The sequence below is a fragment of the Budorcas taxicolor genome, chromosome X, assembly GCF_023091745.1.
Source record: "Budorcas taxicolor isolate Tak-1 chromosome X, Takin1.1, whole genome shotgun sequence".
NCBI lineage: Eukaryota > Metazoa > Chordata > Mammalia > Artiodactyla > Bovidae > Budorcas > Budorcas taxicolor.
Window position 1 is genome coordinate 84,743,034 of NC_068935.1, and position 23,333 is coordinate 84,766,366.

General features: G+C 41.6%; 1 protein-coding gene across 3 annotated transcripts in view; it reads left to right on the plus strand.

Moving 5' to 3' along the window:
* The first annotated feature begins 18,990 nt into the window (after positions 1-18,990).
* The window catches only part of CHST7 (carbohydrate sulfotransferase 7), a 520,876-nt gene continuing 516,533 nt past the window's right edge, over positions 18,991-23,333 (plus strand). For all 3 annotated transcript variants that reach the window (XR_008201614.1, XM_052663799.1, XM_052663798.1), the window contains exon 1: positions 18,991-20,582. Coding sequence is in view for 2 of the 3 variants with exons in the window: in XM_052663799.1 (XP_052519759.1) it covers positions 19,091-20,551 (1,461 nt within the window). In the remaining variant the exon portion in view is untranslated. The remainder of the gene's footprint in view (positions 20,583-23,333) is intronic.

A 23,333-nucleotide genomic window follows, 5' to 3' on the forward strand; every position in this document is an offset into this window, starting at 1 on the left:
ATTGAGCAAGAAGGGCCAGCATAAGCACTCACTTAGGACCAGGGTGTATGTTGGGGTGGTCACAATAAACCAGCCAGAGTCCCAGTGAGTTTCAATCTGCTTCCCCACATTGTTTTGGGAGTAAGAAAGCTTGCATGTGCTCTTCATTATCGTAGCCTAGATTTCTTACAGCCTTGCTCTTAGTCCCACTGGTTTTCAAACTAGCTAAGGGAACTTATCTTCCTGGTGTTGGGCCCCAGGGCTGGGACATCCAACGTGTGGTTTAAGCTACTCACTCCCCATGGACAATCTCAAAGCCCATTTAATCCTCCTCCTTTTTTTGTGTCTCTTCCTAGGGAAACAGGTTCCCATCTAACGGCTTCTTTTACCTTCCAACCTGATTCTGTGTGGCTCTTTCTTATATTATTGATTATATGAGTCTTTCTGCCAGGGTCCAGTTTATTTTCAGTGAGAATTGCTTCATATGTAGATATATTCTGGATGTGTTCATAAGGGAAGGTGAGCTCTGCATCCTCCTACTCCACCATCCTGATCTTCTCCCTATTCCTTGCATGATTTTTGAAGAGAAATCTGATGTTATTTCCAACCCTCTATATGTAAGGTAATTTATTCTCTGACCTCTTTCATAATTTCCTGTTTGATTTTCTGCAATTTGAATGAGATACTCCTAGATGTAGGTTTGTTGGTCTTTTTAAATTTGTTCTGTTTGGTATTCTCTGACTTTCCTGGTCTTCAATTTTATGACTCTCACTAATTTTGGAAAATTCTCAGTTGTTATGATTTCAAACTTTTGTGTTTCTTTCTCTCATTCTTCTCTTACTGGTTTCCCCTACCCACATGTTATACCATTTTTATTTATTCCATTAATCTTGTATAATTTATTTTATATAATTTTCATATTTTTGCTGTAGACACTCCCACTTTTGGAAGTTTTTATGACATTTCTTCAAGTTCACTAGTTTTTACTTGGCTATGTCAAATACATTTATACCTTATTTTTGTTACAGTGTTTTTTTTCATATCTTAGCATTTACTTTTGATTTTTCTTAGAGTTTTTACTTCTCTCCTTTTATTTCTCATTTGCTCTTGCATGTTATCCACTTTTTCCATTATATCCCTTTGCATACTAATCATTGTTTACTTTTTAACAATTATTTGTCTGATATTTCCAATATCTGTCATATATGAATCTGTTTCTGATGGTTGCTCAAGTTTTAGAAGCTGTGTATTTTGTCTTTTAGTATGCCTTATTAAGTTTTTTAAAGGTATGCATTACATACTAGGTAAAACGAACTGAAGTAAATAGGATTATGGTGTGAGATTTTATGTTTACCTGGCTGGAAATTATGCTGTGTTTAGTGTTTGTAGTAGTTTTAGGTGTTAGATATTAAAATTTTCTCACATGTATTATTTATTTTTTGTTGTTCTTCATTACATTTACTTTTACCTAGATATTTTTTCCTAAATAAGACCTATAGTATGCAGTTTGATAAGTTTTATTCCCCTATGATTACATAGGAGTCCTGCTGATTTGAGGAAAGAAGAAAAACATTCTATAGCTTTTCACCTGATGTCAATCTTTTAGTGTGCCTGTGCCTCTGGACTATGACTTTTGCAGGTACTTCTCAGTTTTGTTTTGTTTTTTAATTTGATGAGATAGGAAAGCTAAAGGGGTCTGGAGTTGGATATTTTTCTTATTCCCATATAGAAGAGTGGAAGGGGCTGGAGTTGGGTATTTTTCTTTCATTAGAAAATTAAGCTATTAAAATCTCAGTAGGAAAATTAAACTCTGTTAATATCCCATTATGCTGGGTTCTGATAAAATAGTTCACTTGAGGGAAGGCTTAGGTAAAAAGAACTGAATATTCATCATATACTTCAAAATGACTACTTTTCTTCTCACTTTGCCACAAGCATGGGATTTGTTTCCCATCCTACTCTGTGAGAACCTGGTAGGTTTGCTGAAGGTAAAAGCAACAAAAATACAGATCCTCTCTAAAACTGGACCCTGATGGCATTTTAAAATCTCCAACTTGCCCACACTGAACTTGCTTCAATTTGTCAATGGTAGTTTAAGTTTTGCTGCAGGAAGAGAAGGGGACGACTGAGGATGAGATGGTTGGATGGCATCACCAACTCAATGGACATGGGTGGACTCCAGGAGTTGGTGATGGACAGGGAGGCCTGGCGTGCTGCAGTTCATGGGGTCGCAAAGAGTTGGATATGACTAAGCGACTGAACTGAACTGAACTGAACCTTGGTACTGGTTTCTGCAGAGGTTTTTTTTTTTCCTCCTGGGCTTCTACTCTGTTAAGTTTTACTTCTGTGTTTCTGCCTGCATATTTTCTAATTTAGAGAGCTATGATTATCAATATAACCTCCTTCTCCTATGGATCAAAGAGTTGTCAATTTTCAGTTTGTTTAGTTTTTACATTTTGTGAAGATAAGAGCAATAATATATAAACTCTTTACATGCAGGACTGGAACTTGGATGGTGTTGCCTATGTATCAGTTCAGTTCAGTTGCTCAGTCATGTCCGACTCTTTGCAACAGCATGGACTGCAGCATGCCAGCCCTGTCCATCACCAACTCCTGGAGTTTACTCAAACTCATGTCCATTGAATCAGTGATGCCATCCAACCATCTCATCCTCTGTCGTCCCCTTCTCCTCCCACCTTCAATCTTTCCCAACATCAGGGTCTTTTCAAATGAGTCAGTTCTTCACATCAGGTGGCCAAAATATTGGAGTTTCAGGTTCAACATCAGTCCTTCCAATGAACACTCAGGACTGACCTTCTTTAGGATGGCCTATGTATATATGTATATATAGCTACAATTATTTCTTTCATCCCCCATACATTTAACTCCTGGAATTCACTAGTATGTTTGTTTTCTGTTTATAGAACTTTCTTTGAACATTTTAGGGTAGGTCTGATGGTAACACATTCATTTACTTTCCCTTCTGAAAATGTATTGAATTCCTCTTCGCTTATGAAAGATACAGGGTTCTGGGTTGAAAGTTGTTTTCTTTCTGCTTATGAAAAATATGCTTTTTAATTCTGGCTTCCATGATTTCTCATGAGAATTTTTTCATTCAATTTTATTCCTCTCTAGGTAGACAAAGTGATCTTCGCCTCTGGATACTTTCAACACTTTTTAAATTGTCTTTAGTTTTCAGTGGTTTAATTATGATGTGTCTCTGTGTGGCTCCCTTTATTGTTCAATATTCAATCATGTTTTAAAATTCTTTACTATTACATCTTTTGGCAAGTTGGTAAATTTTCAATTAATTATCAAACCTGCTTTCTTTTGCTTTTTTGGACTCCAATGACAAAAGTTTTCAATTTTTCCCCCTAAATCTACAGATTTCTGGACCTTCGTTTATTATTTTTTTTCTTTTGTTTAAGTTAGGCAATTCACTGTCTTCTCAGTCACTGATTTTTCCTTCTTTTTTCAACTCTTCTTTTGATATCAGCTTTAATTTTGACTGTATTTTTCAATCATGAAATTTCCAATTTTAAATGGAGTTTGGGGAATCAGGATCCCTGGCTTCAGACTATACTATAAAGTTACAGTAACCAAAACACTATGATAGTGACATACTTATACATCAAAGGTAGACTTATAGATCAATGGAATAGGATAGAAAGCCCAGAAGTAAACTCACACACCTATGGTCAATTAACCTACAAGAAAGGAGGCAAGAATACACAATGAAGAAAAAATATTCTCTTCAATAAGTCATGTTGCTGCTGCTGCTGCTAAGTTGCTTCAGTCGTGTCCGACTCTGTGCGACCCCATAGACAGCAGCACACCAGGCTCTGCCGTCCCTGGGATTCTCCAGGCAAGAACACTGGAGTGGGTTGCCATTGCCTTCTCCAATGCATGAAAGTGAAGAGTGAAAGTGAAGTTGCTCAGTTGTGTCTGACTCTAAGAGACCCCATGGACTGCAGCCTACCAGGCTCCTCTGTCCATGGGATTTTCCAGGCAAGAGTACTGGAGTGGGGTGCCATTGCTTTCTCCGAAGTGATGTTGAGATACATGTAAAAGAATGAAATTAAAACATTCTCTAATACCACACACAAAAACAAATTCAAAATGGATTAAAGACCTAAATGCAAGATCAGATACTATAAACCTCTTAGAGGAAAACATAGGCAGACACTCACTGACATAAATCAAAGCATTATCTTTTTGGATCCACATCCTAGAGTAATGCAAATGAAAACAAAAATAAGCAATGGGACTTAATTAAATCTAAAGGCTTTTGCACAGCAAAGGAAACAAAACGAAAAGACAACCTACAGAATGGGAGAAAATATTTGAAAATGATGCAACTGACAAGCAATAATTTCCAAAATTTGCATGCTCATGAAGCTCAAATTTTATTTTATTTTTTTAATGGGGAGAAAATCTCAACAGACATTTCTCTAAATAAGACATACAGATAACAAAAAAGCACACAAAAGATGTTCAACATTGCCAGTTAGTTGAGAAATGCAAGGCAAATTTACAGGTATCATCATCAAAAAAAATCTACAAATAATAAATGCTGGAGGACTTGTGGAGAAAAGGAAACCCTCCTACACTGTTATCCCCTGGAGAAGGGAATGTGAATTGGTTCAACCACTATGCAGGACAGTATGGAGGCTTCTTCAAACAACTAAAAAATAGAGCTACTGTATGATTCAACAATCCCACTCCTTGGTGTATATCCAGAGAAAACCATAATTTGAAAATACATATCGACCCCAACATTGATTGTAGCACTATTTATAATAACCAGTACATGGAAGCAAACTAAGTGTCAACTGACAGAGGAATAGATAAAGATGTGGTATCTCTCTCTCTCTCTCTCTCTCTATATATATATATATATATATACATATGCACAGTGGAATGTTACTGAGCCATAAAAATGGATGAAATAATGCCATTTGCAGCAACAACATAGATGGACCTAGAGATTATCATTCTAAATGACTTAAGTCAGACAGACTAAAATATCACATGATATCACTTATATGTGGAAACTATAAATATGACACAAATTAACTTACTTATAAAACAGACTCATGGATGTTGAAAACAAACTTATGATTACCAAGCAGGAAAGGTTGGGGGGAGAGGGTAAATTAAGAGTTTGGAATTAACATATGCATGCTAGTATAAATAGATAATAAACAAGGGTGGGTTCTATAGCACAAGGCACTCTGCTCAATACTCTGTAATAACCTACATGGAAAAAAATTCTAAAAAAGAATAAATAAATATATGTATGTGTTAACTGAATCACTTTGCTGTACACCTGAATCTAACACAACATTGTAAGTCAACTGTGTGCCAATATAAAATTAAAGCTTTTTAAAATAGAAAAAAAGATTAAAAATAAATGTAAAATTTTTTCCAAATTGTGTCTCTTTCATTTTTTTGTTGATAAGCTCTATTTCTTGACTGTGGCTTTCTATTGTTTACTTTTTGAAAGATGTTCATAATTGTTTCTTAGAATTTCATTATAATATCTGCTTTAAAATCCTTTTGTGATAATTCTCACATCTGTGATATCTTATTTCAGTGTAAGCATCTGTTGATTTTCTTTTCTCATTTAAATCATTATTGTCTTCCTTTTTGGTATGGCAGATAATTTTCAGTTGATATTTTTAATAAATGCTTTAATGGATATTTTCATATTATGTTTATTATGAGTGCAAAACTATTTAAACATTGTATTATTGTTAGTTTTTTTTAACATTTCTTGTCATTTGCTTAGTCACTCACTTGTGTCCAACTCTTTGTGACCCCACGGACTTTAGCCTGCCAGGCTCCTCTGTCCATGGGGATTCTCCAGGCAAGAATACTGGAGTGGGTTGCCATGCCCTTCTCCAGGGGCTCTTCCCAACCCAGGGATCGAATCCAAGTCCCCTGCATTGCAGGCAGATTCTTTACCATCTGAGTCACCAGGGAAGCCTATTGCTTGTCAAGGGAATGTCAATTTGTTACTGCTATGTGGAAATAGAAGTTCAAGTTCCCATATCTACCTTTGTAGACATAGAAAGGGCATAGATCCTCATGAGTGTGTGGTGGTGATGGGAGTTCTCTCTCACCACATGGTATCCCTTGACTGCGATGAGACTGATTGCATGATGATGAAAGGACTCTCCACAAGGCATTAGGTATGTGGAAGATTATTTATGTTTCTCTACCTTGGAGAACTGTCCCTCTGCAGGAGATGTCTTATGTCCCAGCAGTACAACTGCTTCTCATCATCCAAGGATCAGGGACCAGCTGGTTCCATGGTAGTTTCTGACCTGTGTTTGCCCACTCAGTTCTGCTGACTGTGAGACTGTAGTTTTCTTGTTTCTGATGTCTGAATCGTGGTGGGTGAGGCTGATCTAGCAGCTTCTGTAAGCTTCCTGGTAGGAGGGGAGAATGCTCTCTCACTTGTTGGAGCTGGGCCTTGGCCCAATGGTGGGCAGAGCCATGTAAAGGGGTTTGTCTAGAGGCAAACCTGTGAGCTCAGGAAATCTTTAGACAGCCTATCTGCTTATGGGTGTGGCTGTGTTCCCACCTTGTTGACTGTTTGAACTGAGGTGTCCCAGCACCAGAGCTTGCAGTCTGTTGAATAGGGCCAGGTTTTGCTGCCAAAATTTTGTCCTTCAGGAGATCTCATATCAATAAATGCCCTCCATGCCTCTGCTACCAGTGCCCTTATTCCCAGAATGAGCCACAGCTGTCCTCCACTGCATGCCCAGAAGACCCTCCAAGATCTTCAGGTAAGCCTTGCCTGGGCTCTGTGAAGTCATTTTTTTTTTGGTACTGGTGCACATGAGACTTGTGTGCATTCTCCAAGAGTGAAGTCTGTTTCCCTGAGTCCTGTGAAGCCCCTGCAATCAAGCCTCACTGGTCTTCAAAGCCAAATTCTCTGGAGGCTCTTCCTCTCCATGCCAAATCTCCACGCTGGGGAGCCTGACGTAATGTTCTCCTGTGGAAGAACTTCTTCAACAAAATTATTCTCCAGTTTGTGGCTCATCCATCTTGATAGTATGGTATTTGATTAAATTTTGAGTGCACCCCTCCTACCGTCTCATTGTGGTTTCTTCTTTATCTCTTTGGATGTAAGCTACCTTTTTTGGTAGGTTGAGTCTTTTTAAATGATGGTTGTTCCACAATTAGTTGTGAGTTTGGTGTGCCTGTGGAAGGATATGTGCTCAAGTTTCTTCTACTCCACCATTGTTTCCAAGAAGCTCATTTTTTTTTTTTTAAATTTTTTTTGAGGTAATAAATGTTTTAAATTGACTGTGGTCATAGTTTAACATATACAGGAATATACTTAAAACCATTCAATTATACATTTTAAATGGGTTAATCATGTGTTATTTATGAAATATTTAAGAAACACAAGGTCTATACTCAAGAAAGCCTATCTTCTTTTTATCATAGAGTTGGCAAAATAGAAATTTTGTAGCATCTACTCCCCAAAGAACACTGATTTTGTCAATCACACACAGACAAGTGTGCCCCTGTGGAAGTCCAGGAGCACAGTGGAGATGTTATAATATGCCACTAGAAAAAAATATATCTGAGATTGAATTCAATAAAGACAACAAGAGGTACAGTTTCACTTTGCTGATATCACTCCTCCTCCCAAGGCAACACGGCTAAACACCAAGAGAAAACTTTTTTCACCTGTGGTTTCTCCCTCAGGGGAAAGTGAGAGCATGTAAAAGAGCACCCAGATTTACCAGATGTGAGGTATGCTGCCAAAAAGATCTACTTCTTTTTCACCCTATCAACAAAACTGTGTTTTGCTCCATGAATGAGACTGGGGAAAGGTTGAATGAACAGAAGCTGAGGGTCTCAGTGGAAATGAAAGGCATATAAAGCCTAATATCCATGACATGGGCAACTCCAGTTAGTTCACCCCAAAATTGCTAGGGTTGTCTTACCTGAGAATCCCCTAACTGGCCCACAGGAACTTCCAACATTATGTTCCTAACACATGTATACATACCCTGTGGCTGACCCCGAAGACAGCACGTGTGAGACTTTCAGATGGCTAGTGACCATGGACAAAAAGCTGGCCCAATTCTGAAAACCTAAGGAAACCACACAGACTGTGTACAGTTAGCACCATGAGGAGCTATCCCACGTTGAAGGTCAGGAATGGCGGCGGTAAGGAGATACCCCTCGTCCAAGGTAAGGAGCAGCGGCTGTGCTTTGCTGGAGCAGCTGTGAAGAGATACCTCACGCCCAAGGTAAGAGAAACCCAAGTAAGATGGTAGGTGTTGCAAGAGGGCATCAGAGGGCAGACACACTGAAACCATACTCACAGAAAACTAGTCAATCTAATCACACTAGGTCCACAGCCTTGTCTAACTCAATGAAACCAAGCCATGCCTGCGGGGCAACTCAAGACGGGTGGGTCATGGTAGAGAGATCTGACAGAATGTGGTCCACTGGAGAAGGGAATGGAAAGCCAGTTCAGTATTCTTGCCTTGAGAACCCCATGAAGAGTAGGAAAAGGCAAAATGATAGGATACCAAAAGAGGAACTCCTCAGGTCATTAGGTGCCCATATGCTACTGGAAATCAGTGGAGAAATAACTACGGAAAGAATGAAGGGATGGAGCCAAAGCAAAAACAATACCCAGTTGTGGATGTGACTGGTGATAGAAGCAAGGTCCGATGCTGTAAAGAGCAATATTGCATAGTAACCTGGAATGTCAGGTTCATGAATCAAGGCAAATTGGAAGTGGTCAAACAAGAGATGGAAAGAGTGAACGTCGACATTCTAGGAATCAGCGAACTAAAATGGACTGGAATGGGTGAATTTAACTCAGATGACCATTACATCTACTACTGCAGGCAGGAATCCCTCAGAAGAAATGGAGTAGCCATCATGGTCAACAAAAGAGTCCTAAATGCAGTACTTGGATGCAATCTCAAAAACGACAGAATGATTTCTGTTCATCTCCAAGGCAAACCATTCAATATCACAGTTATCCAAGTCTATGCCCCAACCAGTAACGCTGAAGAAACTGAAGCTGAACGGTTTTATGAAGACCTACAAGACCTTTTAGAACTAACACCCAAAAAAGATGTCCTTTTCATTCTAGGGGACTGGAATGCAAAAGTAGGAAGTCAAGAAACACCTGGAGTAACAGGCAAATTTGGCCTTGGAATGCGGAATGAAGCAGGGCAAAGACTAATAGAGTTGTGCCAAGAAAATGCACTGGTCATAGCAAATACCCTCTTCCAACAACACAAGAGAAGACTCTACACATGGACATCACCAGATGGTCAACATCAAAATCAGATTGATTATATTCCTTTCAGCCAAAGATGGAGAAGCTCTATACAGTCAACAAAAACAAGACCAGGAGCTGACTGTGGCTCAGATCATGAACTCCTTACTGCCAAATTCAGACTCAAATCGAAGAAAATAGGGAAAACCACTAGACCATTCAGGTATGACCTAAATCAAATCCCTTATGATTATACAGTGGAAGTGAGAAATAGATTTAAGGGCCTAGATCTGACAGATAGAGGGCCTGATGAACTATGGAATGAGGTTGGTGACATTGTACAGGAGACAGGGATCAAGACCATCCCCATGGAAAAGAAATGCAAAACAGCAAAATGGCCATCTGGGGAGGCCTTACAAATAGCTGTGAAAAGAAGAGAGGCAAAAAGCCAAGGAGAAAAGGAAAGATATAAGCATCTGAATGCAGAGTTCCAAAGAATAGCAAGAAGAGATAAGAAAGCCTTCTTCGGCGATCAGTGCAAAGAAATAGAGGAAAAGAACAGAATGGGAAAGACTAGAGATCTCTTCAAGAAAATTAGAGACACCAAGGGAACATTTCATGCAAAGATGGGCTCGATAAGGGACAGAAATGGTCTGGACCTAACAGAAGCAGAAGATATTAAGAAGAGGTGGCAACAATACACAGAAGAACTGTACAAAAAAGATCTTCACAATCTAGAGCCAGACATCTTGGAATGTGAAGTCAAGTGGGCCTCAGAAAGCATCACTATGAATAAAGCTAGTGGAGGTGATGGAATTCCAGTTGAGCTGTTTCAAATCCTGAAAGATGATGCTGTGAAAGTGCTGCACTCAATATGCCAGCAAGTTTGGAAAACTCAGCAGTGGCCACAGGACTGGAAAAGGTCAGTTTTCATTCCAATCCCAAAGAAAGGCAGTGCCAAAGAATGCTCAAACTACCGCACAATTGCACTCATCTTACATGCTAGTAAAGTAATGCTCAAAATTCTCCAAGCCAGGCTTCAGCAATACGTGAACCGTGAACTTCCAGATGTTCAAGCTGGTTTTAGAAAAGGCAGAGGAACCAGAGATCAAATTGCAAACATCCGCTGGATCATGGAAAAAGCAAGAGAGTTACAGAAAAACATCTATTTCTGCTTTATTGACTATGCCAAAGCCTTTGACTGTGTGGATCACAATAAACTGTGGAAACTTCTGAAAGAGATGGGAATACCAGACCACCTGACCTGCCTCTTGAGAAATCTGTATGCAGGTCAGGAAGCAACAGTTAGAACTGGACATGGAACAACAGACTGGTTCCAAATAGGAAAAGGAGTACGTCAAGGCTGTATATTGTCACCCTGCTTATTTAACTGATATGCAGAGTACATCATGAGAAATGCTGGACTTGAAGAAACACAAGCTGGAATCAAGATTGCCAGGAGAAATATCAATAACGTCAGCTATGCAGATGACACCACCCTTATGGCAGAAAGTGAAGAGGAACAAAAAAGCCTCTTGATGAAAGTGAAAGAGGAGAGTGAAAAAGTTGGCTTAAAGCTCAACATTCAAAAAACGAAGATCATGGCATCCAGTCCCATCACTTCATGGGAAATAGATGGGGAAACAGTGGAAACAGTGTCAGACTTTATTTTGGGGGGCTCCACAATCACTGCAGATGGTGACTGCAGCCATGAAATTAAAAGACGCTTACTCCTTGGAAGAAAAGTTATGACCAACCTAGAGAGTATATTCAAAAGCAGAGACATTACTTTGCCGACTAAGGTCCGTCTAGTCAAGGCTATGGTTTTTCCTGTGGTCATGTATGGATGTGAGATTTGGGCTGTGAAGAAGGCTGAGCGCCGCAGAACTGATTTTTTTGAACTGTGGTTTTGGAGAAGACTCTTGAGAGTCCCTTGGACCGCAAGGAGATCCAACCAGTCCATCCTCAAGGAAATCAGTCCTGAATATTCATTGGAAGGACTGATGCTGAAGCTGAAATTCCAATACTTTAGCCACCTGATGTGAAGAACTGACTCCTTGGAAAAGACCCTGATGCTGGGAAAGAGTGAAGGCAGGAGGAGAAGGGGATGACAGAGGATGAGATGGTTGGATGGCGTTACCAACTCGATGGACGTGAGTTTGAGTAAGCTCTGGGAGCTGATGATGGACAGGGAAGCAGTCCATGGGGTCGCAAAGAGTCAGACACGACTGAGCGACTGAACTGAACTGAACTGATACTTTCCACATTATATATCCGTTCTTACTTTGCTATAAATTAATTGTCCATATATGCATGAGTTTCTCAGCTACCTATTCTGTACTATTGATCTATTGCATCTATTTACATGCCAATAACATATTGTTTTGATTACTATAGCTTTGTGTTATAGTTTGCAATTAGGATGTGTGATACTTCCAACTTTGTTCAACATTCTCAAGATTGTTTTGACTAATTGAGATATTTTATGGTTCCATACAAATTTTAGAATTTTGTTTCTCTTCCTGTTAAAACTGCCACTGACATTCTGATAGAGATTGCCTTTACTCTACAGCTGTTTTGGTAGTATGACTATTTTAACACTACTAATTCTTCCAATCTATGAGCACAGAATTTAATTACATTTTTTTGTCTTTAGTTGATTTTATCACTACTTTATAATGTACAATTTAAATTATTTTACCTCCTTGATTAAATTTACTCCTGGATATTTTATTCTTTTCAATTTACTTGGAAATGAGATTATTTCCTTAATTTATCTTCCTGATATTGTGTTGTTAGTGCATAGAAATGCAACTGACTTTTGTATATTGATTTTGTATCCTGCAACTTTACAAAATTGGTATATTAAATCTAACATTTTTTGTGAAATATAGATTCTTCTATACACAATTGCATATTATCTGTAAATAAAGACAGTTTTATTTCTTTATTTAAATATGGATGCTTTTTATTTCTTTTACTGGCCATTTCTCTGCCAAGATTCAGTACTATGTTGCATAAAGTAGGAAGTATGTTTCATAATCTTAGATGAAAATTTTTCAGCTTTTCACCAGTGAATATGATGTTAGTTTGGGCTTGTCATAGATGACCTTTATGTTATTGAGGTATGTTTCCTTTATACCTAGCTTGTTGAGTTTTTATAATTAGATGTTGAGTCCTGTCAAATATTTTTGTATATCTATTGGCTATGTGCTCAGTTGTGTCCAGTTCTTTGTAACCCCATGGATTGTAGCCCACTGGGCTCCTCTATCCAGGGAATTTTCCAGACAAGAATACTGGAGTGGGTTGCCATTACCTATTCCAGGGGATTTTCCCAACCCAGGGATTGAACTGTCATGTCTTGTATCTCCTGTATTAGTATACATATTCTTTACCACTGTCCCACCTGGAAACCCAAGATTTGTGTGTGTGTGCCTAAAATCTGTGCATAGTGCTATAATGCCTTACTGCCAAGGGGTGAAGAAACAGTAGAAGCTAAATCAACTCCATCTTTGTATCTGAAGCCAAGGAAAGATCACATGATTTCTATTTTTCATTTTGTTAATGTGATATATCACCTTCACTGATCTGCATAATTCCATCCTTGTAATGAATCCCACTTGATTATGTTGTCAGACCTATTTAATGTATTGTTAAATTCCATTTGTTAATATTTTGTTGAGTATTTTTGCATATGTTCATCATAGATATTAGATTGTAACTATTACTTTCAGTGTTTTTATCACACTTTAGTATGTCAGTAATTGTCACCTGTAAAATTAGTTTGATAGTTTTCTCTGATCTGTGAGATTTTAAGAATGAGTGAGTGAGTGAAGTCACTCAGTCATGTCCAACTCTTTGCAACCCCATGGACTGTAGCTTACCAGGCTCCTCCATCCATGGGATTTTCCAGGCAAGAGTACTGGAGTGGGTTGCCAATGGACACTAATTCTTCACTAAAATTTTGGTAGAGTTCACTAGTGAAGCCAACTGGTTCTTCATATTTACTTTTTGGAGGTTTGATTCAAATGATTCAAGTCTTTTACTTGTAATTAATCTGTTCAGATTTTTTATTTCTTCATCATTCAGTCTAGGTGGATTATATATTGATAGGAATGTGTTCATTTTTTCTAGGTTGTCCATATGTTGGCATATTATTGTTCATGGTAGTCTCATGATCTTCTATTTGTGTTATATCAGCTATAATATCTTCTCCTTCACTTCTAATTTTATTTATTTGAATCCCCACTCTTTTCAGTATCTAGTGAAATGTTTGTTTCTTTTATTTATTCCTTCAAAAAACAGCTCTAAATTGTATTTCTTTTTTTCTATCACGTTTTTATTTCAGTTATTTCTATTTTGCTTCTACCAACTTTGGGCTGAGTACATTCTTCTTTTTATACTTTCTTGAAAGGTATAAAGGTAGGCATATTATTGATCTTCCCTTTTTATTATTGTAGGGATTTATTGCTGTCGACTGTTCTCATAGAATTCTTTTTGATGTAATCCAGAAATTTTAGTGTTTTGCTTCCTTTTTCATTTCTATAAAGATATTTTAAAAATTTCTCTTTTGATTTTTTCCTTTGATTTATTGAGTATTTAGTAGCATATCATTTAATCACCACATATGAATTTGTAACTGTGAATTTTCTAGCTTTCCCCTTGCAATTTATTTCTAGTTTTATACCAGTGAGGACAAAAAGTCTTATACCAGTATGGACAAGAGAAATGCTTGATATGATTTTAATCCTCTTAAATTTATTAAGCTTGTTGTTAGTCTATAGTAGTATCTATCCTGGGGAATGTTCCATGTGTGCTGTGTATTCTGTTAGAATAAATAATCTGTAAATGTCAGTTCAGTCCATCTCATCCAAAGTGTGGTTTATGTTCAATGTTTCCTCATAAATTTTCTGAAAGAAAGAAGATCAAAAAAGGATAGATGGAGGAATTGAAAAATATAAATTAAATTCAATGGGAGCGGTGAATATGAACTAGAAAGAGTGAAACAAAAAAGATAAAAGACCATCACATAGTTCAGTTGCTTTTAAACATGGCTGCTCATTAGAAACATATGTGGAGCTCTGGTGAAAAACAGCAATACCTGGGCATTTTTATTTTTCAAAAAGCTTTCAAGATAATTGTGATATGCATCCGGATTTCAAATAGTGAATACAGGTTTTTCTATTAAATGGTAGTTTTGATGATACAGAGTTCTATTGTTTATCTGTTGAGCAATCATGATACAATGGTATTAAGTGTGTAATAGTTATATAATCATGATAGTAAAAGATGTTTATTCATTTTCACAACCAAGAAAAGAATAGTTTTCACAATCAATAGCCAGACAAAAAAGAAATTACAATTTCAAGCCACATTGGGAACAAGATTAACCTAACAATATTTGGGGGGGGTCAAGCAGAATGATGTGGTAAGTAGAATTGCATACATGCACATGTTTTCATCCACTCAGCCAGTCTATGTCTTTTGGTTGCTGCATTTAATCCATTTCCATTTAAGGTAATTATTGATATGTATGATCTTAATACTGTTTCTTAATTGTTTGGAGTTTATTTTCTGTAGGTCATTTCTTTCTCTTGTGTTTCCTGCCTAGAGAAGTTCCTTTGTAAAGCTGGTTTGGTGGTGCTGAATTCTCTTAACTTTTGCTTGTCTGGAAAGCTTTTGATTTCTCCATCAAATCTGAATAAGAGTCCTGCTGGGTAGAGTATTCTTGGGTGTAGTTTCTTCCCTTTCATCACTTTAAATATATCATGCCATCCCCTTCTGGCTTGTAGGGTTTCTGTTGAGAAATCTGCTGATAGACTGATGAAAGTTCCCTTGTATGTTGTCATTTTTCCCTTGTTGCTTTTAATATTTTATCTCTCTTTAATTTTTGAGAGTCTGATTACTATGTGTCTCCATGTGTTCCTCCTCGGGTTTATCCTATCTGAGACACTCTGTGCTTCCTGGATTTGGTTGAATGTTTCCTTTCCCATGTTAGGGAATTTTTCAGCTATTATCTCTTCAAGTATTTTCTCAGGTGCTTTTTCTCTCTCTTCTATTTCTGAGACCCCTATAATGTGAATGTTGGTGTATTTGATGTTGTCCCAGAGGTCTCTGAGGTTGTCTTTGTTTCTTTTAATTATTTTTTCTATATCCTATTCTGTGACAGTGATTTCAACCATTGTCTTTCAGGTCACTTATCTATTCTTCTGCCTCAGTTATTCGGCTATTGATTCCTTAGTGCATTATTCAACTGTTTGTTTGTTCTTTAGTTTTTATAGGTCTTTGGTAAACATTTATTGCATCTTCTCCATTGTTTTCCCAAGATCTTGGATCATTTTCACTATCATTATTCTGAATTCTTTTTCTGGAAGATTGCCTATCTCCACTTCATTTAGTTGTTTTTCTGGGGTTTTATCTTGTCCCTTTATCTGGGACATAACTTTCTGCTTTTTCATCCTAATGAACTTTCTGTAATGTAGTTTTTGTTTTAGCTGCTGTGGGACTTCAGTTCTTTTTGCTTCTTCTGCCTGCCCTCTGATGAAAAGTTCCAAATTTTTAAAACTTGGAGCTGAGAATTCATCTCCTCTGAAGATGGGATGGGGATAAAATACAAGATCACCCAAACATTTCCCTTAAGACCCACAACAATAGCTCTGTGAGTCTCACACTTTAAAAAAAAGTAAATTTTTAGTCTTAAATAATGTTGTTACATACAGACATTTTCTGATGGAAATGCAAGTATAAATGATAGGGATAGAGTAGGATATTTAGGGCTTCCCTTGTGGCTCAGATTGTAAAGACTATGCCTGCGATGTAGGAAACATAGGTTCAATGCAGGAGACACAGGTATAGCACAGGGAACTATAGTCAATATGTTGTAATAACCTATAATGGAAAATAATTTCAAAAATAATATATGTGCATTTATATAACTGAATCACTTTGTTGTGCTCCTGAAACATTGTCAATCAACTATACTTTAATAAACTATATATATTAAGAAAAAAATTGGAAATTTTGTAAAATGAATATTCCAAATTTGAAAGAAAAATTACACATGCTGGCTAAATAATCTGTAGTAATCTTCAACATTACCTAGCCTTTTACCACATTTTCTTCAAGTATCTTTGGTCAGTCAGTTCAGTCGCTCAGTCGTGTCTGACTCTTTGCAGCCCCATTGACTGCAGCAAGACAGGCATCCCTGTCCATCACCAACTCTCAGAGCTTGCTCTAATTCATGTCCATTGAGTTGGTGATGCCATCCAACCATCTCATCCTCTGTCATCCCTTGCTCCTTTTGCCTTCAATCTTGCCCAGCATTAGGGTCTTTTCCAATGAGTCAGTTCTTCACATCAGGTGGCCAGAGTATTGGAGTTTCAGCTTCAACATCAGTCCTTCCAATGAATATTCAGAACTGATTTCCTTTAGGATTGACTGGTTGGATCTCCTTGCAGTCCAAGGGACTCTCAAGAGTCTTCTTCAACACCGCAGTACAAAAGCATCAATTCTTCAGTGCTCAGCTTTCTTTATAGTCCAACTCTCACATCCATACATGACTACTGGGAAAACCATAGCTTTGACTAGATGGACCTTTGTTGGCAAAGTAATGTCTCTACTTTTTAGTATGCCGTCTAGGTTGGTCATAACTTTTCTTCCAAGGAGCAAGCGTATTTTACTTTCATGGATGCAGTCACCATCTGCAGTGATTTTGGAGCCCCCCAAAATAGTCTCTCATTGTTTCCATTGTTTCCCCATCTAATGGTATGAAATGGTATGGACCTAACAGAAACAGAAGAATATTAAGAAGAGGTGGCAAGAATACACAGAAGAACTATACAAAAAAGATCTTTGTGAGCCAGATAACTACGATGTTGTGGTCACTCACCTAGAGCCAAACATTCTGGAATGTGAAGCCAAGTGGCCCTTAGGAAGCATCACTATGAACAAAGCTAGTGGAGGTGATGGAATTCCAGTTGAGCTATTTCAAATGCTAAAATATGATGCCATTGAAGTGCTGTACTCAATATGCCAGCAAATTTGGAAAACTCAGCAGTGGCCACAGGACTGGAAAAGGTCAGTTTTCTTTCCAATCCCAAAGAAAGGCAATGCCAAAAATGTTCAACCGGCCATACAATTGCACTCATCTCACACGCCAGCAAAGGAATGCTCAAAATTCTCCAAGCTAGGCTTCAGCAGTACATGAACCGTGAACTTCCAGATGTTCAAGCTGGATTTAGAAAAGGCAGAGGAACCGGAGATGAAATTGCCAACACCTGTTGGGTTATCCAAACAGCAAGAGAGTTCCAGAAAAACAACTACTTCTGCTTTATTGACTACGCCAAAGCCTTTGACTGTATGGATCAAAACAAACTCTGGAAAATTCTGAAAGAGATGGGAATACCAGACAACCTTACCTGTCTCCTGAAAAATCTGTATGCAGGTCAAGAAGCAACAATTAGAACAGGACATGAACCAACAGACTGGTTCCAAATAGGGAAAGGAGTACGTCAAGGTTGTATATTGTCACCTTGCTGGTTTAACTTATAGGCAGAGTATATCATGCTAAATGCCAGGCTGGATGAAGCACAAGCTGGAATCAAGATTGCTGGAAGAAATATGAAATACCTCACCTACACAGATGACACCATCCTTATGGCAGAAAGCAAAGAAGAACTAAAGAGCCTCTTAATGAAAGTGAAAGAGGAGAGTGAAAAAGTTGGCTTAAAACTCAAAATGTGGAAAACAAAGATCATGGCATCTGGTCCCATCACTTCCTGGCAAATAGATAGGGTAACAATGGAAACAGTGAGAAACTTTATTTTGAGGGGCTCCAAAATCACTGCAGATGGTGACTGCAGCCATGAAATTAAAAGATGCTTGCTCCTTGGAAGAAAAGCTATGATCAACCTATTCATTGGAAGGACTGATGTTGAAGCTGAAACTCCAGTACTCTGATGTGAAGAACTGACTCATTGGAAAAGACCCTAATGCTGGGCAAGATTGAAGGCAAAAGGAGCAAGGGATGACAGAGGATGAGATGGTTGGATGGCATCACCAACTCGATGGACATGAGTTAGAGCAAGCCCTAGGAACATAACACTTACATTTCCACACAGGGTATACCTAGACAAGTAAACACTCTGTGAGAGTGCAAGTAGGGCCTCCCATTCCTCTGGACCACGATGCACTATGCAACCTCTGTCTTTATCCTAAAGAAGTGCTTCCATCCAGCACTCAGTAACACCCACCCCGTGGCTGACGGGGGCGCCAGATGTAGATAGTGACCAGGGACCCCATTCTAAATAGTGTGGAGGAGGGTCTGCTTACGACAGAGATGGCCAAGTAGGGGACATAAAACAGGAGAGGCAGTGGAGTTCTCCGGATGGGGTCCACGTCCTGTTACTGGGTACATTCTGTACACACGAGCCCCTTCCTTGCCTGCAGTCAATTCATGAAGACTTGACTTCATTAAGGAGGGGTTGGGGAAAGGTGGGGTCTGGCTCCATGCGCCCCCAGCTGGCGTCCCCCACCCCAGGACAACCCCGCCCAGATTTGACAGAGCTAACCCAAGCGGAGAGAGAGGCGGGGAGAAGCTGCCGGGTGGAAGGCGGGGCCGGCCGCTTCAAGCCGGCCAATAGGCGGCTCTCCAGGGCTGAGCCAGGAAAGGGCAGGGACGCAGCACCAGCGCCTCCAGAGTTTCCCTTGTGGATGCACGGCCCCGGTGACTCCGCTCCTCCCGGCGCAGAGGGGTCTCAAGAAGCCGGAGGAGCGGACTCGGGACGGAATTTCTGAGAAAGGAGAGAGGAAGGGCGCTCCACCCGCTCTGGAGCGGTTAGGTGAAAGATGAAGGGCCGGCGGCGGCGGCGCCGGGAGTACTGCAAGTTCGCGCTGCTGTTGGTGCTATACACGCTGGTGCTTCTGCTCGTCCCCTCGGTCCTGGACGGCGGCCGCGATGGGGACAAGGGCGCCCGGCACTGCCCGGGCCTGCAGCGCAGCCTGGGAGTGTGGAGCCTGGAGGCGGCGGCGGCGGGCGAGCGCGAGCAGGGCGCGGAGGCGCGGCCAGCCGAGGAGGGGGTCGCTGGCGGGTCCCCCAGGTCCTCGGGCAACCTCAACAGCGCCGTCGGGGAGGCCGCGTCTCGCGAAAAGCAGCACATCTACGTGCATGCTACCTGGCGCACCGGCTCATCGTTCCTGGGCGAGCTCTTTAACCAGCACCCGGACGTTTTCTACTTGTACGAGCCCATGTGGCATCTGTGGCAGGCGCTGTATCCGGGCGACGCCGAGAGCCTGCAGGGCGCACTCCGCGACATGCTGCGCTCGCTCTTCCGCTGCGACTTCTCAGTCCTGCAGCTGTACGCGCCGCCCGGTGACCCTGCCGCGCGCCCCCCAGACGCGGCCAATCTCACCACGGCCTCCCTCTTTCGCTGGCGGACCAACAAGGTCATCTGCTCGCCGCCGCTGTGCCCTGGCGGACCCCGGGCCCGCGCCGAGGTCGGCCTCGTCGAGGACACTGCCTGCGAGCGCAGCTGCCCACCTGTGGCACTCCGAGCCCTGGAGGCCGAGTGCCACAAGTATCCGGTCGTGGTCATCAAGGACGTGCGCCTCCTCGACCTGGGCGTGCTGGTGCCCCTTCTGCGCGACCCAGGCCTCAACCTGAAGGTGGTGCAGCTTTTCCGCGACCCGCGGGCTGTCCACAACTCTCGTCTCAAGTCCCGGCAGGGGCTGCTGCGCGAGAGCATCCAGGTGCTGCGCACCCGCCAGAGGGGCGACCGCTTCCACCGCGTGCTGCTGGCGCATGGCGTGGGTGCTCGCCCCGGAGGAGCATCCCGCGCGCTGCCCGCCACGCCACGTGCCGACTTCTTCCTGACCGGCGCACTCGAGGTGATCTGCGAAGCCTGGATGCGCGATTTGCTGTTCGCGCGCGGCGCTCCCACCTGGCTGCGGCGCCGCTACCTGAGGCTGCGCTACGAGGACCTGGTGCGGCAGCCGCGCGCCCAGTTGCGCCGCCTGCAACGCTTCGCCGGGCTCCGCGCGCTCGCAGCCCTGGACGCCTTCGCGCTCAACATGACGCGCGGCGCGGCCTATGGCGCCGACCGGCCCTTCCACCTGTCAGCGCGCGATGCCCGCGAGGCCGTGCACGCCTGGCGCGAGCGCCTGAGCCGAGAGCAGGTGCGCCAGGTGGAGGCCGCCTGCGCCCCAGCCATGCGCCTGCTGGCATACCCTCGTAGCGGGGAAGATGGTGATGTCGAGCCGCCTGAGGACGAGGAGACACAGCTGGAGACCGAGGCGGACGGCACCACGTAGTCCGCCACCCGCGCCCCCGGGACGGATCCGGGTAAGGTGGCCCCCAGGCAGGGAAGCGACAGGAAAGTGTCTTCGGGGCGCTTGGATCAGCCTGCAGGGGGAGGGGAGGGATGCTGTCCCAGATGGATCTCAGCGGGTGAAAATAGATCCGAGCGGTGGGGTAAGCCCAGCTGGGAGCATTTGGGAAAGTCACCTGGATCTCTAGAATAGCCACCTGCCTTCCCAGAGGAAGACCCTGAGAAGGTAGACGTTGATGGCTGAGGCGGGACCCAAGCCTCCGCACTCTGTTTCCTCTCTGAAGTAAGAGGTAGTATGGTCTGTTGAGAATGAGGGAGTGGGGAAAGGAGAGGGAGGAGGGGTCTGAGCGGAGTAGAGAAGGTTTGAAAGTCACAATGAAGCTCGATATTGGGAATTGACATGGAAAGTATAGGATTTTGTGGACCATTTGAGGTCCATCATTATCATTTCATCTTGAGGCCACTCTGTCCTATGGGGAAACCTTTTGAAGCAGTGTTTGTAGGCACAGAGAAAACCAAAAAGTAAGATTTGAGGGAAAGTTATTCACTGTTATCCTACCTGCCCCTAATCCGTTTCATATTTCTTCTCTGCCTCTGCCTCTCTGACTTGCAGACTCGGAGGCTTTCCTTCGGATTTACCAAGCAGACAGGCGTAGTCAGGCCTCTCTTGCGACAGTTTTTGCACGTGTGTGTGTGTGTGTGTGTGTGTGTGTGTGTGTGTGTGTGTGTGTGTCTCAGGCTCTGGTATATTGGCCAGGAATGGATTTTTATTTCCCCTGGTGACTCCCCCCACCCCCGCCCCCAATTGCTGGCACCCGCAGGATATTTGACCATATCCCGTTCACATTAGCTCACAAAAGCTGCCTCGTCTGCTTGCTCTAATGCAGACAGAACCTCTGGGCTGGGCTTCCCCAGCTCTGCCCCGTCCCCTCCCCATGAGAGATGGAACCTTGGATGGGCAATTAACATCTTTGGCTGTGACTGCAGAAGGATCTTTGTGAAAAGATATCCCCCCCCCCATTTTTTTTTTTTTTGGTTCTTTCTGTGTAAAGCATATATCCAAAGCTATCCTAAGATGCCAAAATGGGGCTTACATGATCTCAAAATGTGTTCAGTGTCTGGGTCAGCCTATGGCCTGTTCGTTGGGCTGAGGGAAGTTTGTTCTGCATGATGCTGACCTCAGGAGTCTAGTGAGTGGAATAGGAATGTGATTCCCCAAACTTTGTATGAGTTGGAAGGGTGCAGTCCAGAGGAGGAAAAGCATCGTGGGCTGGGCGGAAGTGACTTAAGTTTCCATTCATTAGTTTACAGTGTAATTTAGTATTCCTCTGGGATGAAGCTCTGAGGACAAAGTTGAAGATGTTAATGAAGATGGATTTTTTTGCTGTTAATGGAGCCAGGGTTGCAGAGTGATTTTGGAAGCTGATTTTTCTTCCAGTGATCAAGTGGTTTTCTTAGTTTCTGTAATTGCTTAGGAAGTCTGTGTTCTTTCCTAAGAAGAGTGAAGGTAAAAGGCACTGGGTGACTTGGAACTTGTCACTTTTTAACAAAAACATCCTTTCATCTGCTAATCCTGTGTTTACAGATGTAAGTAACACAATGGTTCCCAACCCTCCTTTATGGGTCTGAGGGGCCGTCTCTTGAGGACAAATTAACTGCAGTGTTTTATGGCTTTAAGAGCTGACAGTCTCCCAGAAATTTTTACTGTTATTTTTTTCATTTTTACTAACATTTGGCACTGACTGGGGTGAGGTAAGAAAGTGAACTGAGAGTAGGACTCGAGGCCACAAGTCTTCATCCTCTAGGAGGTTAGACTCTGTGTGGGTGGCAGTGACTATGGGGCCAGACATTGGTGCTGGAGTTTGGAACAGCCAATTGAGGTTTCCTTTGCAAGCTTGCAGGGACATCTGGGAACAAGCTTTAAGCTCTTTCATTCTCTGGTGATTGAACTCTTCCTCCGGCCTTTCCGCTGGAATTATCGGGCAAGCACCATGTCACCACCAATCAGTGGATTTATTAAAATGCTTGTATTCCTGGTTCCTAGAAGGATAATGTTATTGGCCAACTGATGAGTTTCCAAAAGTCTGTCACATTGCACTCTAGGGATGGGAAGGGGATGGATCCTTGGGTACCAATGCATTAAGTTAGGCATAGTGGCTATATCATTGTTATGACTGCCAATGAAAATAATAAATAATCTATAATAGGAATAGAAAAAGTTTTATTTGAGCCAAACTGAGGACTATAGCCTGGAAGACAGGAAGACGGATGACTCTGAAGAACTTCTCCAGAGAAACATGGTTTTCAGCTCAGTTTTATATTTTTTCAGAACAAAGAACACTAAGCAAGTCAGGAATCCATTCTGTCCAGGTTTCAAAAAAAAATCAGCACCTACACAGTCAGTATGGCCTCAGCCCCTGGGAAGTGAGTCATCACGGAAGGAGCACCAGCATTGGTATCCCAGGAAGCGAGACATTTAATTTTTATTTTTAACATGGACAATATTTTACTTCTGTGCCCTTGTCATTAATAAAGTAGATGAACAGTGTATGTTTGATAGGCCACAAACAGGCTGTTTTAGTTAGCATCACATTTGAGTTAAATCATGTATAAACCAGAAGGACTTCCCCATACTGCCATATGTGAGCATTTCTTTCATCACAGCATATTATCAGTTTTATAGATGAGAAATCAAAGACTCAGAGAAATCAAATAACTTGCCCAAAGTTACACCTGGGCTACTGAAGGTCAGGCAGCAGTGGTGT